The sequence below is a fragment of the Littorina saxatilis genome, linkage group LG17 (genome assembly GCF_037325665.1).
Source record: "Littorina saxatilis isolate snail1 linkage group LG17, US_GU_Lsax_2.0, whole genome shotgun sequence".
Classification (NCBI taxonomy): domain Eukaryota; kingdom Metazoa; phylum Mollusca; class Gastropoda; order Littorinimorpha; family Littorinidae; genus Littorina; species Littorina saxatilis.
This window is the reverse complement of record NC_090261.1, coordinates 28002847-28022846: the sequence shown is the minus strand read 5'-3', so window position 1 is coordinate 28022846 and position 20000 is coordinate 28002847. Positions and strand designations below refer to the sequence as shown.

Here is a 20000-nt window from a genome sequence, read left to right as displayed (position 1 = left end):
ATGAAGTTTATAGTTGTAAGAAAACAATTTGCGTAAATCAGAATAGACTCTGAGGATACACTGTACCTGTGCAGCGTGTAACCTGGGGAGGGAGAGCGCCGGCACGTCGAGTGCGCGAGCAATACCTGTCAGTATCACTATCAGGAACTCTGGTCAACGGCTGTGATGGTGTGCAGCGTGTAACCTGGGGAGAGAGAGAGCCGGCACGTCGAGTGCGCGACTAATACCTGTCAGTATCACTATCAGGAACTCTGGTCAACGGCTGTGATGGTGTGCAGCGTGTAACCTGGGGAGGGAGAGCGCCGGCACGTCGAGTGCGCGAGCAATACCTGTCTGTATCTTCTGAACGTGTGATATTGCGTATTTTGTATTATTTGGATTGATGTATTTAGTAGCCTGTCTGTATCTTCTGAACGTGTGATATTGCGTATGTTGTATTATTTGGATTAATGTATTTAGTAGCAGTATAAATGTGAAATGTGATCTCTTTTTAGTTGGCCTTATCAAAGAGTATGTATGCGTTTGTGACAACTGGCGAGCTTGCTTAAAACAAATGTACAAGCTTGTATTTACCTTTTGATTAGCTTTTTCATTGTTCTTTTTATTTACTATTTCTGATTGCTTTAACTATGTCAAGTCTCTTCGATCAAATACGATCTGAGGGTCAGGCTCTGGGGTTAACTGGGACAGACCTGGTTTCATTTGTTGTTGAGCGCGAACGTCTGGCCGTTGAACGTGAACGTTTAGATCGTGACGACAGAGCGATTGCACGTAGAGAAAATGCTGAGATAGAGCTTGAAAGAGAAAGATCGAAACAAAAAGAATTTGAGCTAGAACGCGCAAGACTTGAGACACGTGGTACCGCTTCGTCTCAGCCACAGTTGGCGTTTTCCTTTAAACCAAAGCTACCTGCTTTCAATGAAGACGTAGACGACATTGACGCGTATCTTTTTCGATACGAAGTCCATGCAAAGAGCTGCAACTGGCCCGCAGACATCTGGGTTATACACTTATCGTCACTTTTGACTGGAAAAGCATTGATAGTGTATCATTCCCTGGCTATTGAGCAGGAACTTTCATATCCTGATCTAAAGGAAGCATTGCTCAAACGCTTCCAATGCTCAGAGGAAGGTTTCAGAGAGAAATTCAGATCTTGCAAACCTGAAATGGACGAGACGTTCCCCGCTTTTCTGGCCCGCATGCAGCACTACCTTTTGCGCTGGGTGGAACTGAAGGGGACAGATAAATCCTATAGTGGTTTGACCGATTTGCTGCTTCAAGAACAGCTCCTACAGTCTTGCAACAAAGATGTTGCTACGTTCTTGAGGGAAAGGCACCTTTCATCCGTGAAAGAAATGATCGAAGTCGCTGAGTTCTTTCGCGAGGCTCACCCAGGTAAAGTGATGGCTAAAAAATCCAGCCCTGATTTATGGGTATCCTGTTTTGCCATGAAAGAACAACATCAGGTTCAGACCGAAACCCCCCAGCAACGCGGGATTGGTAGGCGAGGCGGTAGGGCCAGAAGATGGAATCAGGTTGAGAGGCATTATCCGGATAAACAACATTCCGATGAGGTAGACTTTGTTGGGCAGGATTTTTGTAAACTTTGCCTCGGCAAAGGCCATTGGAAGGCCGACTGCCCGAACAAAAGAATTGCGGGTTGTGCACTTGCACCAACCCTCCAATGTTCAGACTGTTCGATGATCCGAGAAGGCAACGAGGCAACTCTGAAATGTGGACACATTATACCTGTCCTGGTTGCAGGGGGGAAAGGCAGTTGCCATAACCTACCAATTAGCGATGGAAAGATCGGTGGTCAGCATGTGATGGTATAACGGGACACAGGGTGTAAGGAAGTCCCTGGTGTTGCCGGATCAGTACACAGGTGACATTGCCTGTTGCATTTCTTTTGGCGGTCGAGTCGAAAGGTTCCCTGTTGCGCTAATTGACATTGATACACCGTTCTTTGCTGGCAAGGTCAAGGCTTGTGTTGTTGATGAACCCGTGTGTGACCTGATCCTTGGAAACATTGAAGGCGTTATTGACGTTCAAAGTCCTTCAAGCGCTCCAGCGCTAGCTCCAAAGAGTGAATGCCACAGTCATTCATTGCTAGGAGAAGGAGGAGAAGTCGCAAATGTAGCGAAGACTCGGTCCATGGCAGCAAAAAGCGGCATCCCAAAACCTCTTCTCACGCCAGAACCTCCAAAAATGGACATAGAACAACAGGATATGGCTCGACTCCAAGTAGAGGACGAGACGCTGAAACTTCTTTTTCTGAAGGCAAAGAACGGTGACGTTCAACAAATGTCAAACGGTACCATTCGTTTCGAGATTCGAAGCGATCTTCTGTACAGGGTGTCCTTGAACACAAAGACACAGGTTGAAAACACACAGCTTCTGCTGCCAAAGACGCTCAGAAAAACCGCACTGGTGGCAGCACACGATTCTATACTGTCTGCACATTCGGGTGTGAGTCGGACAACAAAAAGAGTCCTTTCCAACTTCTTCTGGCCAGGCGTGCGCAAGGAAATCAGGGTGTATTGTCAAACATGTGACATTTGTCAGAGAACGACACCTAAGGGTCGTGTTCCCTGCGCTCCTCTTGAGAAAATGCCACTTATTGACGAGGCTTTCAGACGTGTGGCCGTTGATCTTGTTGGACCCATTCAACCACCCACTGCAAGGGGTCATCGCTACATATTGACAATTGTAGACGTTGCCACCAGGTTCCCAGAGGCAGTCCCGATGACAGACATCGATACTCCTGCTGTTGCGGAAGCTTTGCTGGGTGTTTTCTCTCGGGTTGGATTCCCGGTAGAAGTATTGTCTGATAGAGGTTCGCAGTTCACGTCTGATATGATGAGAGAGGTGATGAGACTCATGTCCATACACCAGTTACACACGTCACCGTATCATGCTCAAACAAATGGGATGGTGGAACGCTTCAACGGCACGTTGAGGATGATGTTGAGAAGAATGGTGGGCGAGAACTGTAGAGACTGGGATCGTTACATCTCTGCTCTTCTCTTTGCGTACCGAGAATTACTCAATGAGAGGACTGGCTTCTCACCATTCGAACTTCTTTATGGGCGAACACCCCGTGGCTCGATGAAGATCCTTGAAGACCTGTGGACTGGAGAGGTTAAAGATCCCGAGGTTCGCACTACTTACCAGTACGTATTTGAGCTACGCAACAAACTCTCAGACACACGCAGAGTCGCCCAGGAAGCTGCTGAAGCAGCTTGCACACGCTACAAGTCTTACCACGACAAAAAGGCCGTGAAGAGAAGTTTTCATGTCGGTGATGAAGTCCTGGTGTTGTTGCCCACAACCAGCAACAAACTTCTTTTGAAGTGGAAAGGCCCGTTCCCCGTTCGATCTGTTTCTGGTCCTGTTGATTACACTATTGAAATGAACGGGAAGCGGAAACTCTTCCACGTCAACATGTTGAAAAGATATTTGCGCAGGGATGAAACCATCGCAAACATTTCAGTGTCAGGACCTACCTTCCACTGTTTTTCAGCCGCTACGAGTGTTGTTTCATTGGAGGATGAAACAACCACACCCACTGTAGACTTGAAGACGCTGCCCTCGATTCGCGAGAGTTATCTGGATGTGAAATACAATCCCGAGCGTGCAGAAGAGTGCAAGAGGGACTTGGAGCCGATATTTGCTTGCCGAGCTCACATGATGACCACAGATCCAGGAACTACTGGTCTTGAGGAGCATTCCGTCAAGGTCACTACGGATAAGCCGATCCATCTCAAACCCTATCCTATGCCATTCACGACCCGCGAAGTGATAGAAAAGGAGGTCAGAAGTATGCTGGAGTTGGGTGTGATTGAGCCATCCACGTCTGCATACTCGTCACCCATTGTTCTTGTCAAGAAAAAAGATGGAACAAATCGTTTCTGCATCGACTTCCGTGCCCTGAATAGGATAACTGTCTTTGACGCGGAACCTATTCCGGATATTGAAGAATTATTTGCCCGGCTATCACAAAGTCGGTTCTTCACAAAGATTGACCTCGCAAAGGGGTATTGGCAAATACCAATGGCCACCCAGGATAAGCACAAAACTGCTTTCCAGACGCCCCTTGGTTTGTTTCAGTGCACGAAGATGGCCTTTGGTCTAGTGACGGGCACCAGCATCTTTTGCACGCATGATGCGCAAACTCCATTTGGAGGAAAACATGGCTGTCAGTTTTTTTGATGACATTTTGATCGCAACAGAGGACTGGCAATCACACTTGATTAGCACAGAACAGGTCCTGGACAAACTTGACCGAAATGGGTTAACAGTGAGACCTTCCAAGGTTGAAGCTGGTTTTGAACAGATTGAGTTTCTGGGTCACATCATTGGTCACGGTACCATGCGACCAGTTCAGTCACAGGTTGACAAGATGTTGAAGCTTGGCCGACCAGAGACTAAGAAACAAGTGAGGGCGATCATTGGTCTCATCAGCTACTATCGCCGATATGTTCCAAAGTTTTCTGATCTTGTCAGCCCACTCACAAATCTGACGAAAGGCAAACTCCCAAACAAGGTGAAATGGGATGAAAAGTGCCAGGTGGCTCTGGAAAAGATTCAGGAAATTTTGTCTGAACACCCCGTGATTGTGTTACCTGACTTCCAGAAGCCTTTCACAGTCCGCACGGACGCATCAAACATAGGCATCGGAGCCGTACTGCTCCAAGAGCGTGACGGACGCTTCCACCCCGTCACCTACGCCAGTCGAAAACTTCTGGACCGGGAACAGCGTTACTCGACTGTTGAAAGAGAATGTCTCGCCATCGTCTGGGCTGTGGACAAATTCTCTAGGTACTTGTATGGACAAGAGTTCATGCTTGAGACGGACCACCGTCCGTTGACGTACCTGAAGCAAAGCAAGCTGAAAAACGGTCGCTTGACCCGCTGGGCGTTGGCTCTTCAGGAACACAAGTTTCAGATCGTGCCCATTGCAGGGCAGTCAAACATTGAAGCAGACGTGTTGTCACGTTGTCCCGTTGGCCAGTGAGGCCGACCTACGTTCGTACCTAAGTCCCTTTTTGTAAAAAAGGGTTATTGTCGTTCTGCAGTGACAATGTTTAGAAAACTGGAGTTTTCATCTTGAGGTGAGGGTAGTGTCAAGGATCCCTTTTGTCAAGAACTACTGACTTTGATGATTTTAATATTAAGTGCAAGTTTTCCAGAGGTTGTGTTTTGAGCTGATGCCAGGCCGCTCTTTCGTGTATGTTCTGTAGTAGTCTCGACCAGCTCTCGAGCGATCCGTCTATTTTAGTTAGTCGCGTTTACGTCAAGCAGATGACGTAATAAGATGGAGAACGCGTCATGGTATTGGGTTCCATGGTGGGCGGTTACCTGAGCTAGCAGCTGACTAAAACCAGCACCGTAATTTAGAGTGCTAAAACGCCCTTGAGAGGGGTAAGTGTTGTTACTGGATATTTGGTAGACTAGATGCAATTGTCATAATTATTCTTCTTGGTAAATACCATTGACTGTGTGTGAATGTGAATGCATGGTACGACTGCGTATTGTTATAAATAACCCTAACCTGTTCATTGAGGTTAGTCTGAAAATGACTTGATGAAGTTTATAGTTGTAAGAAAACAATTTGCGTAAATCAGAATAGACTCTGAGGATACACTGTACCTGTGCAGCGTGTAACCTGGGGAGGGAGAGCGCCGGCACGTCGAGTGCGCGAGCAATACCTGTCAGTATCACTATCAGGAACTCTGGTCAACGGCTGTGATGGTGTGCAGCGTGTAACCTGGGGAGAGAGAGAGCCGGCACGTCGAGTGCGCGACTAATACCTGTCAGTATCACTATCAGGAACTCTGGTCAACGGCTGTGATGGTGTGCAGCGTGTAACCTGGGGAGGGAGAGCGCCGGCACGTCGAGTGCGCGAGCAATACCTGTCTGTATCTTCTGAACGTGTGATATTGCGTATTTTGTATTATTTGGATTGATGTATTTAGTAACCTGTCTGTATCTTCTGAACGTGTGATATTGCGTATGTTGTATTATTTGGATTAATGTATTTAGTAGCAGTATAAATGTGAAATGTGATCTCTTTTTAGTTGGCCTTATCAAAGAGTATGTATGCGTTTGTGACACACACACACACACACACACACACACACACACACACACACACACACACACACACACACACACACACACACACTCACACACACACAAACACACAAAAACACACACAAACACCCCCCCCACACACACACACACACCCCCCACCCACACACACACACACACACAGACACACACTTTATCTCCCTTTGTCTGTCTGTCTGTCTGTCTCTGTCTCTAGTTCTCTCTCACTCTCTCTCTCCCTCTCTCTCTCTCTCTCTCTCTCTCTCTCTCTCTCTCTCTCTCTCTCTCTCTCTCTCTCTCTCTCACTCTCTTTGTATGTCAGTCACCCTAAACCCCTGTCTGTGTTGTCTTTGTCTCTCTGTTTCACTCTTGCTCCCAAGTGTAAACCAAGGGGACCTCATCAATTCTGGCATTGTTTTTAATGTTGGATCTGAAGCGATCAGTTACAAACGAGTGTCCCAAATCATTGCGCATGCTGGCCCAATTCTGCCGTAATTCTGCAAAATCAGATCCGTTGTGATAACAGCCAGGGTGATCTAGAATCACCAACGTGCACACATGTCAAACCTACAGGGATCCCCTCTCCTTTCTCTTCGCCGCGTGGGTTGGCATAAAGCTGTGACGTCATGGAGGGAATTGGCTGGTCATCGGGGCTCCCTAATCGTCATCGCTTTTTGTGCTGTAATAATGGCGCTACTCGGCGAGCGATTGTCCTCGGACGGCGATCGGTTTATGCCAAAGGGGGAGAAATTATTCATCCGAGGTTTTCATTAATGCATGAGGCCTCTTGAGGTATGGAGGAGATTGGCATACTATATGTTCAGTGAAACTTACCCTGGAATGTCTTCAAAAGAAAATCGGATATTCCAGATGCCTTTTCTGTCTATGCCCTTTCTTTCTTTCTTTCTTTCTTTCTTTCTTTCTTTCTTTCTTTCTTTCTTTCTTTCTTTCTTTTTTTCTTTCTTTTTTTCTTCCTTTCTTTCTTTTGCTCTTTCTTACTTTCCTTCTTTTGTTTTCTGTGTGGTGTAAACGGATTGATAGTGCCTATACTCGGTTGATAAGTTCATCAGCGCGTGTACAGTATATTGACATAGTATGTGGTGTAACTCTCTCTAAAGGAAAAGCGGAAATTTTATTTTTTAACTGAATAATATTGCCTAGTAAGTGCATACGGTTTATAATTCTCGCTCAACAACGATCGATGACGAAATGATTTATATGCGACAGCTTCAATAACTACAACCGAAAAAATGTGTCTATTAGATACACTAAAGACTCAGCAAAGCTTTGATTTTGCAAGCCTTTCAATCAATCAATGAGGCTTATATCGCGCATATTCCGTGGGTACAGTTCTAGGCGCTCTGCAGTGATGCCGTGTGAGATGAAATTTTATACGGCCAGTAATTGCAGCCATTTCGGCGCATATTTACCTTTCACGGCCTATTATTCCAAGTCACACGGGTATAGGTAGACAATTATTAACTGTGCCTAAGCAATTTTTGCCAGGAAAGACCCTTTTGTCAATCGTGGGATCTTTAACGTGCACACCCAATGTAGTGTACACGGGGGGGGGAGTTCGGACACCGAAGAGAGTCTGCACACAAATTTGACTCTGAAATAAATTTCCGCCGAACCTGGGATCGAACTCACGCTGACAGCGGCCAACTGAATACAAATCCAGCGCGCTACCAACTGAGCTATATCCCCGCCCCTTTACTGTAACTGCACAAAGATCATGAAACAGGGTGGTGTGCTTCTCTTTTATAATTTTAAATATGTCATACTACATGTAGTTCTAATCAATGTTATGAAGACTGCTGCTGCTGCTGCTGCTGTTGTTAATGCTGCATGTGTTGTCGTTGCTGTTGTTATTGCTGCACTGATGTGGTTATTGTTGCTGCTAATAATAATGCTGCCGAAAAAAAGGTAGGAATTGGTGGAAAAGGAAAAGGAGAATGACGAAAAGGATTAGGAGGAAGCAATGGAAGAAGAGTATGTGTAGTAGACATACAAATACAAAGAAGAATTATGAACAAGAAAGAGAGAGGGGGGGGGGGGGGTTATATGGTTCAGAACATCTCGAAACGGGAACATCAATACTGATGGCAGCGAATAATTCCAGGCGGCAAAAGCCAAATATTGTATTGTGGGAATAAGGTTTAATGGCATACAGAAACAATTATCCTGTTAGGAAAAAAAAATCAACAGAGTTACCTGTCTTGTGGAGAAAACAAAATATAATGACGTTTTTGAGCGACAGGGAATGTCCTGGGAAAACTTTCTGATCTGAACCAACAATGTTCACTCACTGCAAAGCAAAATCAAAAATACTTTTTTTAGATAGAAAGAATTTTGCAATGTTGGCAGTGTATCTGAACATATCAACAAAAGAAGAGAAAAATAAAACTAAACCCGGGGAGAGAAAACAAGTCCAGCGCAAAAATCCAGGTCATCAGAAGAGGTGGAGCCACTAAGCCACCGAGGACCTTGTGAATACATGCACATAACCCAGCAAGCTGAACAAAACACGGTGACTGAGCAGAGAATGGACACGTAATGCATTTTGATGAATTATTGACAGAAAATACTACTTTGCCGCCTTCCAAAGCACCTTCGCACTTCACGCTGATTTGCTTTTGTTTTGTTTTCTTTCTTGTTCTTGTTCTTGTTCTTGTTCTTGTTCTTGTTCTTGTTCTTGTTCTTCTTCTTCTTCTTCTTCTTCTTCTTCTTCTTCTTCTTCTTCTTCTTCTTCTTCTTCTTCTTCTTCGTGTGCTTCTGCATTTTTTGTTCCAACTCATGTTGTACTGCAGAAGCAGCAACGGTTGCAGCATTAACAACAACAACAACAACAACAACAACAACAACAACAACAACGACGACGACGACAACAACAACAACAACAACAACAACGACAGCAACAACAATAACAACTACATCGTAAGCAGCAGCAGCAGGGGCAGCAGAAGGAGCTGTAATGACACCACCACCAACCACCACCACCAACAACTACAACAACAACACCAACAACAACAACACGAACAACAAACAAGTCGCGTAAGGCAAACTTACTACATTTAGTCAAGCTGTGGAACTCGCAGAATGAAACGGAACGCACTGCATTTTTTCACAATGACCGTAGTCCGCCGCTCGTGCAAAAGGCAATGAAATTAACGAGCCTGTTTAGCGCAGTAGTGGTTGCGCTGTGCTGCATAGCACGCGTTGCTGTACCTCTCTTCGTTTTAACTTTCTGAGCGTGTTTTTAATCCAAACACATCATATCTAATGTTTTTGGAATCAGGAACCGACAAGGAATAAGATGAAATTGTTTTTAAATCGATTTCGGAAATTTTATTTCAATCATAATTTTTATATTTTTAATTTTCAGAGCTTGTTTTTAATCCGAATATAACACATTTTTTATTTTTTGGGAATCAGAAAATGATGAAGAATAAGATGAACGTAATTTTGGATCGTTTTATAGAAAAATAATTTTAATTACAATTTTCAGATTTTTAATGACCAAAGTCATAAATTAATTTTTAAGCCTCCAAGCTGAAATGCCATACCAAAGTCCGGCCTTCGTCGAAGATTGCTTGGCCAAAATTTCAATCAATTTTATTGAAAAATGAGGGTGTGACAGTGCCGCCTCACCTTTTACAAAAAGCCGGATATGACGTCATCAAAGACATTTATCCAAAATATGAAAATCAAGTCTGGGGATATCATAGCCAGGAACTCTCATGCAAAATTTCATAAAGATCGGTCCAGTAGTTTACTCTGAATCGCTCTACACACACACACGCACAGACAGACAGACAGACACACACACACACACATACACCGCGACCCTCGTCTCGATTCCCCCTCTATGTTAAAACATTTAGTCAAAACTTGACTAAATGTAAAAACAACAGCAACAGCAACAGTAGCAACAGCACTGCAGCAGTAGCCCAAACAGCAGTACTAACAGCAGAGCAGCAGAAGCAGCAATGACATGGGACACACGGCCGGGGCTAGTGGGCAGGACCAAGACAGATCCCAGGGGGGATTCTAGAGGATGGAACCAACACCTTCCTCCCCGAGCGTGCCGCAATGACAAAACGAGGTGCGCACGCGCACAACACCGGCCACCATGCTGACATTGAGCTCCGCGTCATCAATTATTCATGGCAGCAACCAATGAAATGTGTACCTGATAAAAAAAAAAAGGGGGGGGGGGGGGGTTATTGTTTTCTTCCTTTTTACATTTAGTCAAGTTTTGACTAAATGTTTTAACATACAGGGGGAATCGAGACGAGGGTCGTGGTGTATGTGTGTGTGTGTGTGTGTGTGTGTGTGTGTGTGTGTGTGTGTGTGTGTGTGTGTCTGTCTGTCTGTCTGTCTGTCTGTGCGTGCGTGTGTGTGTGTAGAGCGATTCAGACTAAACTACTGGACCGATCTTTATGAAATTTTGCATGAGAGTTCCTGGGAATGATATCCCCGGACGTGTTTTTCATTTTTTCGATAAATGTCTCTGATGACGTCATATTCGGCATTTTGTATAAGTTGAGGCGGCACTGTCACATCCTCATTTTTCAATAAAATTTATTGAAATTTTGGCCAAGCAATCTTCGACGAAGGCCGGGCTTTGGTATTGCATTTCAGCTTGGAGTCTCAAAAATTAATTAATGACTTTGGTCATTAAAAATCTGAAAATTGTAATTAAAATTATTTTTGTATAAAACGATCCAAAAATACGTTTATCTTATTCTTCATCATTTTCTGATTCCAAAAAACATATAAATATGTTATATTCAGATTAAAAACAAGCTCTGAAAATTAAAAATATAAAAATTATGATTACAATTAAATTTCCGAAATCGATTTAAAAACAATTTCATCTTATTCCTTGTCCGTTCCTGATTCCAAAAACATATAGATATGATATGTTTGGATTAAAAACACGTTCAGAAAGTTAAAAAGAATAGAGATATAGAAAAGCGTGCTATCCTCCTCAGCGCAACCGCTACCGCTCTTTTCTGGATTGTTAATTTCACTGCCTTTGCCACGAGCGGTGGACAGACGATGCTACGAGTGTACGGTCTTGCGCAAAAAAATGCAATGCGTTCAGTTTCATTCTGTGAGTTCGACTGAGCTTGACTAAATGTTGTATTTTCGCCTTACGCGACTTGTCTTTGATTTTCTGTTGTTTCTGGTGAAATGAATGGCAAGAGAAGCAGCTTTTCCTTACCCGCGTTGTGTTGTTGTCTTTTTCACTTGTACGTTTGTACTTAAATACAAAAAACTGTTTGTATCAAGAAATAAGAAATTGTTGACGAAACTCTTGGAATTTATAAAATTAATTAGTAGCAATTTTTCATAGTGCTGGGATTTGTTAACCGTATTTTCGTTTTGTGTCCCCCATTGCCAGGAATCAATGTGTGTGTGTGTGTGTTTGCATTTTCTGTACTATAATATTTTGTGTTCACTGTTTGTGTATTTTTGTTTTCCAAATATTTATTTCATTTTTTCTTTTCTTATCTTCTATTTTTCTTTTTGTTTTCGTTTTGGTACTTTGTGCATTTTTGAATTTGCGAATATTGTTTATAATGCCCCTGGGTAATGAACAATAAAAAAACTTGAAACTTAAACTTGAACTTGTTTGCTGGTGCCCCAGTCTGTGTTTTACCACAACAAGCCGTTTGTTGATGTCTGTCAGGTCCCCAACGTAACTCTGTTTTGAAGATTCCAACTGGGTCGTTCTTTAAACGCTTATTGAAAACATTTAACTTCTGCTTCGAAATATAGGCTTGGGGGAAGGAATCTTGCAATATGCAAGCGTGGATTGTCTGGCCTTTTATCTTGAGTTTGAAAAGATTTCGTGCCGTTTCGTGCCAATGAGTGCATTTCTTTATGAACAGGGATTGCTAGTTTTCCTCTCCTTTAGCTTAATACATCTGAAAGCTATTTTGAGCGTGAAAATATATCTTGTCCTTCATGAACTTTAAAAGCGTCGAAATTTGATTTTTCTCCAATGAAATAGCTTTAAACGTTGACGTAAATCTGTAATTATAAAGTTTTGATTGCCCATTGTAATCTGTCACAATGCCGTTAAAATGTTGCACAATGGTGCGTTATAACCATCACATGACGCGCCATTGTCCAAGCACTAGAACAGAGAAATACATGTAGTTTTTTTTTAACGGGGGCGAACACTTGTGGTGTTTGCTATGTGTGTCTTTCACTGTAATTGTTTGCTTGCGTTTCTTTTTCTCGTTTTTACATTCAGTCAAGTTTTGACTAAATGTTTTAACATAGAGGGGGAATCGAGACGAGGGTCGTGGTATATGTGTGTGTGTGTGTGTGTGTGTGTGTGTGTGTGTGTGTGTGTGTCTGTCTGTCTGTCTGTCTGTGCGTGTGTGTGTGTAGAGCGATTCAGAGTAAACTACTGGACCGATCTTTATGACATTTTACATGAGAGTTCCTGGGTATGATATCCCCAGACTTTTCTTTTTCCTTTTTTGGATAAATGTCTTTGATGACGTCATATCCGGCTTTTTGTAAAAGGTGAGGCGGCACTGTCACACCCTCATTTGTCAATCAAATTGATTGAAATTTTGGCAAAGCAATCTTCGACGAAGGCCGTACTTTGGTATTGCATTTCAGCTTGGAGGCTTAAAAATTAATGAATGGCTTTGGTCATTAAAAATCTGAAAATTGTAATTAAAATTATTGTTTTTATAAAACGATCCAAACCTACGTTCATCTTATTCTTCATCATTTTCTGATTCCAAAAACATATAAATATGTAAATTTCCGAAATCGAAAAACAATTCCATCTTATTCCTTGTCGGTTCCTGATTCCAAAAACATATAGATATGATATGTTTGGATTAAAAACACGCTCAGAAAGTTCAAACGAAGAGAGGTGCAGTAAAGCGTGCTATGCAGCACAGCGAAACCACTACCGCGCTAAACAGGCTCGCCAGTTTCACTGCGTTTTGCACGAGCGGCGGACTACGGTCATTGTTAAAAAATGAAGTGCGTTCAGTTTCATTCTGTGAGTTCCACAGCTTGACTAAATGTAGTATTTTCGCCTTACGCGACTTGTTTTGTTTGTTTTGGTTTTGTTGTTGTTTGTTTATTGAAACGTGTCACTTGTTTTGCCATACCCGCGTATCTGTGCATCCCTTTAAATTTCAGTTTTGGTTTGTCTATCCGTCTGTTTTCATTCTTCCCGGTAAGACTTATCGCAGTTTTTCTTTGCTGTTAAATATAATTCAAATCCTCCAGGCAACAGAAACAAAAAACAACCAAATTATTTGACCCCGGAAGTGTACTTTTACATCCACCAACACAGGGTTAATGACAACCTAAATGACCTGGAGACAAAAACGACCATAGACGTAAAAGCCGCGGGAGTTTTAATTAGTACATATATTTAAATATAATGCTCTGGGACAGGCTGATCTTTCTTAACCCAGTGTGGGATTTTCAGTGGGGCGACCACCCCCAACCCAGCGCGTCCCCGGGTGGCGGATAGGGGAACGGTCTTCAGATATGGAGATCAGCCGCTTGCGGCCGCGGACCAAACTGGCGGTGTTTCCTACCAGGGCGGAGTGGGGTAGCAGGCGCACTGCCGTACCCCCTTTGAAATGCTCCATCGTCCATTGACGGGACTCATCTAATGCGATTAATGGCACATTAAACTTAGAACTATCGCTCCGGGTGGGATCCCGGCAAATCCTCCGCCCCTTGTGCTCTCAGGGTAGGACGTACGGGCCATGAGCTAAGGGTGAGGTAACCCCGACAGAAAACCCCGAATGCTGAAGACGGAGGACCCGGGCCGCACGGCGCATTCTAACAAACCACGGGTACACGCGCTTACGCAAATGATGACACAATCAACCAGCACAGATGGAAATGGCGCTCGCCCATTGAGGACCCCCCAGGGTGGAGCAGCGTCGGGTCCCATGCCTCAAAGGGACCCAGCCCCAACTACTGGAGGTCCGTCTTGTCACGCCAGGGGACGCGGGAGGAGAGTGACTGGCACCACCACAACCAGAAAGAAACCCAGTCAGCAGCGACCTTTTCAGGTCATGCACTGGAACGCAGAAAGTATCCTGAACAAGAAGACAGAGTTGGAGCATATCCTGCATGAGAAGAACATCAACATCTGCTGTATTCAGGAGACGCACCTGACACCCCAAAAATCCTTCAAAGTGAGAGGCTACCAGTGCCTTAGGTCCGACAGAACAGACCGAAGCAAAGGAGGAATCCTGACCCTCATCAGGAACAACATCAATGCCTGTTTGATAGAAACGCACATGGAGGACTCCGAATATCAGGTGATTCGAATCCAGACGAAGACAGCAGAATTCCATCTTGTCAACTTCTACTGCCCCAACGATAGACACCTCGCCCTTGACACGATCCCCGCAAAGGCCTCCAACTTCATCGTGGTGGGTTACTTCAACAGTCATTCACAGAGTTGGGGATATGACCACCTGGATCGGAGAGGAGAAGGGGTGGAGAACTGGCAGGACGACAAAGGTCTCATCCTTTTGAACAGTCCCTTTGACTGCCCTACAGTCTACTCCAGAAGATGGCACACTACATCAACTCCTGACCTAGCCTTCTGCACGGAAGACATGCACCAGCTAACCAGCAGAGAGGTCGGAGAACAGCAAGGTAGAAGTGACCATCGGCCAGTCTTTTTGACCCTGGGCATGGAGTCCTGCACTGAAGCTTCCTTCCCACGGTGGAACTACAATAGAGCGAACTGGTTCCTCTTTAGACACCGCACCAGTGAACTCACCAAAGACATCAGAATCGAGGGTCGAGACATCAACATGGTGGCAAAGGACTTCAACATGAGCATCCTCAGAGCAGCGCGTGAGTCCATTCCCAGGGGTGCCAGGAGAGACTATAAGCCCTACTGGAGCAATGAATTGCAGGAACTGGATGATGATCTGGCAGACGCCAGAATGGAAGCAGAAGTCAACCCGTCACAAAACAAAAACATCCGCCTCCAGGAAGCCAAAGCCAAATTTCTCAAGAAGAAGCTACAGGCAAGACGGAGAAGCTGGCAAGAGAAAACAAGCTCTCTGAACCTTGAGAAGGATGGCAGAAAGCTCTGGAGGCTTACCAAGCAGTTGAATGATGAGAACACCAGCAGAGGAAAGATCACATTAGAAGAGAACGGGAAGGTGCTAACTGGAAAGCATGCTGCCAACCAATTTGCTGAAAGCTATGCAGCTGAGAGCAACCTCCATGTTAGCCCCGAGAAACAGAGAGAAGCAAGAAGAGAGAAAAGAGAGACCTGCCAGACAGTCGACAGTGGACGCCATGAGTCAACCACTCACACTCCACGAGCTGCACTCAGCTCTGAAAAAGTTAAAGGCGAAGAAGTCCCCTGGCCCAGACGGCATCACCAACGAGATGCTAACCCACCTTGGTAGTGCAGCAGAGAACAAGCTACTCGAGGTCTTCAACAGCAGCTGGCAAGAAGGATCGCTACCACAACTCTGGCGAGAAGCGACCATGATCCCCATCTTAAAAAAAAGGGAAGGATCTAAAGAAGGCCACCAGCTATCGCCTAATCAGCCTCACCAGCTGTGTTGTGAAGACCCTGGAGGGAATTGTGAACGAGCGCCTCAGGTGGTACCTGGAATCCAGGAACCTCCTCGCCCCTGAACAAGCTGGATTCCGACAGTTCCGCAGCACTGAAGATCAGGTCACTTACCTGGCGCAAGAAGTTGAAGATGCCTTTCAGGAACAGAAGCTGGTCTTCGTCACCTGGATAGATCTTCAGAAGGCCTTTGACAAGGTCTGGAAAGATGGACTTCTTGTAAAACTGCTGAGGAAAGGCGTATCCAGCAACATGTACCAGTGGATTCGCTCCTACCTCTATAACCGCAGGGCAAGAGTTAACGTCGACCAGACCAAAAGCAAGAAGTTCCTCCTTCGTCATGGCGTCCCTCAGGGTGGAGTTCTCTCCCCCACACTCTTCCTTCTCTTCATCGACGATCTGGTGTCTGAGATGCCCAAGGGGATCAAAGCTGCTCTCTACGCAGACGACCTTGTGATCTGGTGGAAGGAGGAGCACGCAAGTACTGCCACCTACAGAATGCAGCAAGCGGCAGATAGGCTGAACGCATGGGCAGAAGATAGGTGCGTCTCCATCAACAAGGAGAAATCCTCCACCACCCTATTCACACTGTCGCCAAAGCAGAAAGCCGGAACCATTAGGCTTGGTGGAACTCCTCTGGGAGAGGATGAAGAAGCAACGTACCTTGGTGTCACCTTTGATAGACGGCAGACCTGGAAACCACACATTGCACAGGCAGAGACGAAGGCCCGGCGCAAGCTAGCCATACTCAGGAAGCTGGCAGGTACCACCTGGGGAGCGAACGAGAAGATACTGATGACAGTATACCAGGAAACAGTCAGACCCCACCTCGAATACGGCTCCACAGCGTGGTCAACCTCAGCCAAGACAAACCTGCAGACCCTCGACCGTGTGCAAAACCAGGCCCTCCGACTCATCACTGGTGCAATGAAATCCACGCCCATCAAGGACATGGAGAAGCTTTCCACCATCCAACCCCTCTGTCAGAGAAGAGAAGCCAAGACTATGGTACAGGCCGAGAAGCTCAAGTGCCTACCCGACCACCCCATGAAGCACAGACTGAGCAACCTCACCAAGAACCGGCTCAAACGGAGCAGTTTTGTACACGAGAGCAAGAGACTTTCTCGACAGTACAGGGATGTCCTCCCACAGAACACTCTACCTCTGACTCAAGAAGAAGAGGAAACCCCCAAGGCAACAGAGAAACCAGGCATCCAGATCTGCACCAGTGTTCCACATGTTACCTCAGGAGAAGATCAGAATGACACAGCTCGACAGGCACTCACCTTAGCCCTGATCGACGAACAGTACCCAAAAGAGGCGTGGATCCATGTATACACCGATGGATCAGCAACTAACGCAGTGCTCAATGGAGGTGCTGGCATTCTGATCCAGTTTCCTGGGGGACATACAGCTACATCCAGCGTTGCCACTGGCAAACACTGCACAAACTATAAAGCAGAAGCAGAAGCTCTCATGCAGGCCGCCTCCTTGGTTCAGGACTCCGCAGACCCTTGCTACCAAGTTGTCTTCCTCTCGGACGCCCTTTCAGTCCTTCAGGCCCTAGAGAACGACAAACTCCCACAGCTGGCCAAAGCATTACAGATGGTCAGACAAACCAGAAGAGTTGTCCTCCAGTGGATACCAGCACACTGTGGGATACCAGGAAATGAAAGGGCAGATGAGCTGGCGAAAGAAGGAGCCGTGGAAGACCAACCTGAAAACAGTGTCAGCTTTAGTGAGCAGAAGACAATCATCAAGGCATTGATGAGGCCAAGGACAAACAGAGATGACTACCACACAATGTCCAGAGAGCAGCAAGTCAACCTCATCAGGCTGCGTACTGGCCACAACAGGCTCAATGCTCACATGAACCGAAAGTTCAAGCTGGCGCCATCACCAACCTGTGCCTGCGGTCAAGAAGACCAAACAGCGGAACACATCGTACAGCGATGTCCCTTACTAGATGAGGAACGAAAAGAAGTGTGGCGGTCACCAACTCCCTTGCAGACCAAACTATACGGCAGTCGACAGGAGTTGGAGAAAACGACATTTATCACCAGTGCTGGACTGATCGTGTAACCTCTGCGAACGCCAAGAAGAAGAAGAAGAAGAAGAAGAAATATAATGCTAATGTTGTAGTGTTTCGTTTGTCTTTATGTTACATGCACCACCATTGCAATTTCTCCATGTGATATTATAAAGTTAGTTTGATTTGATTGATTTGATTTGATTTGATGGATTTGCAGCCCAGGAACGAAAAAACCCATGAAACCAGAGAGAAGAAAAACGTGAAAAACATACATACATACTTTTGACATATATGTCCCTTCCGCCCGATAATCCCTTACAAGTACCCAGCAGAGTCATTATCATCTTCAGAACACCCACAAGAACGGGTCAGACAGTAAGAGCTAATCAAATACTTCTGCTCTACCAAAAGCCATCCATCAGATCAGAGCTGACTTGACCGTATCCGATGATCGAAGGGGAGGCAATCGAATCCGTCTCTTCTCACCCTGAGCTATCTCCCCTGGCTAGTGTTTTTATCCCAGACATATTATCCCCCTCCTGTCGCTTTCGCTCCTTCACAGACGGCTGCGTTGATAAGTCGTGTGTGCGACTGTCGAGAACTGTATTTCTTTTCTTTTCTGGTGTTCCCCCTTTCTTTTTCTCTATTTTTCCTTTTTTTTTTCTTTTCGTTTAACATCCCATATTCCTTCACCCCCCAACCCCCTCCCCCCCATCCCCCCCCCCCCCCCCCCCCCCCCCCATCCCCCCTCCCCCACCTCACCCCATCCACTCACCGCGTGTATCCTTTTTTTTGTATATGTACACATTTCGTTTGTCGAGGACTATTTATTTTCTTTTTTCTTCTTTTTTTCTGTGGATTTTTCCCCCTTTCTTTTTCTCCATTTTTCCCTTTTTTTTCGTGTAACATCCCATTTTCTCTCACCTGAACCCCTCCACTCACCGCGATTATCCTTTGTTTGTATACACCTTTATTGTGAGCGACTCCTCTGGGTGTAGCCGTTGGCTTCCCATATTGACGTAGCATTTCCTACCATCATCCTCATAAAAAAGTTGTTAAAATGTGTATTGTCACGCTTTGCATATTTTGCTTGTTTTCTTGTTCAGTTTTTTTCATTTTATCTGGACCAATGATTTAGAATATATTTTCTTTAAAATACCCATAAAAGAATACGGCGAAACAGCACTGATCAGTGATGCGGCAAAACGCTGTGCTCTCACTTAGCACCAACGTTACTTTGCTTACTTCACGGCGGCTACTTTACTTGGCCAAACAAAAATATATGTTGGTTTTGGGTAACGTGACCAAAAAAGATAGGGTCGGTAGGTTGGCTTTTGAAAAAAAAATGTGTTTGATAATTTAGTCGATGTTAAAGGAGGTTACTTCCCTTAGTCTCGGTATGGTTCGCAAAATTTTTTTTTTCTTTTAGAAATGAAAAATATTTTTAGGGTCGGCGGGAAAAAATAGGGTCGGTTGGTTACCCTAAACCAAGATATATCTGTGTTTGGCCTTAGAGACGTCAACATGGGGAATAGGGAAAAACGAGCAAACGGCGTGACGGCGAAACGGGAAAAGACGAATCGAACCTCCACTGTTCGAACAATGTTTGTCTCGGTCACTATCCCCGTCTCCACAAACACAGTCACTGAGGTCTCGTTGATGCACAGCCATCGATAAAACCATTACCGCAGGAAAGAACCCCAAGTAACAAGTCTCTTGAAGTCTCTCTGTTAGTCTATGACCGCGTGATGTTATTCTTAATGGGATATGAGGGGTTGTCGAATAATGTTGCCATCGTGTATAACTTTTCTTGGCTGTGAATGGAAGCAAAGTTTCTAGCTTTGGACTAACAAATACTACATAAAGAAGTTGTTAAGAGCGATTAAACTATATTATTTTAGTGACATAAATTCCTCATGGCGACTTTTTCCTTCAAACGATGGCGACACGAAAAACCGCGGTTCGGCAAAACAGAAAACAGCGGGAGGCAAAAGCTGGCGTGAAGACATGACCCGCTAATTTCTGGCCGATGTTTGTCTCGGTCACGAACACAGTCACCGAGGTCTGGGAGATGGCCCTCCGTGAAACCATTACCGCAGAAGAGGAGGCCAAGCAGCAAGTCTCTCGTCGTCTCTGTGTTAGTCCCTAACGCTGAAGTGTTATTCTTAAGCGGGGGTGTGAGGAGTTGTCGAGGAACTGTGTCATCAGCGGGTCAGGCTGTGTTGATGATGGGGCATTGTCCCCGGA

The 20000-nt window shown here is 45.1% G+C and overlaps 2 protein-coding genes across 2 annotated transcripts in view; one reads left to right on the top strand and one right to left on the bottom strand.

Moving 5' to 3' along the window:
• The window catches only part of LOC138952553 (uncharacterized), a 5499-nt gene extending 482 nt beyond the window's left edge, over positions 1 to 5017 (top strand). The window contains exons 1-3 of the mRNA XM_070324242.1: positions 1 to 1433; positions 1846 to 4099; positions 4233 to 5017. The exon at positions 1 to 1433 is cut by the window's left edge and continues 482 nt beyond it. Coding sequence (XP_070180343.1) covers positions 630 to 1433; positions 1846 to 4099; positions 4233 to 5017 — 3843 coding nt within the window. The 5' untranslated portion in view covers positions 1 to 629. The remainder of the gene's footprint in view (positions 1434 to 1845; positions 4100 to 4232) is intronic.
• LOC138953791 (neuropeptide prohormone-4-like) overlaps positions 1 to 20000 on the bottom strand; it is a 171568-nt gene that overhangs the window by 45266 nt on the left and 106302 nt on the right. The window lies entirely within an intron of this gene.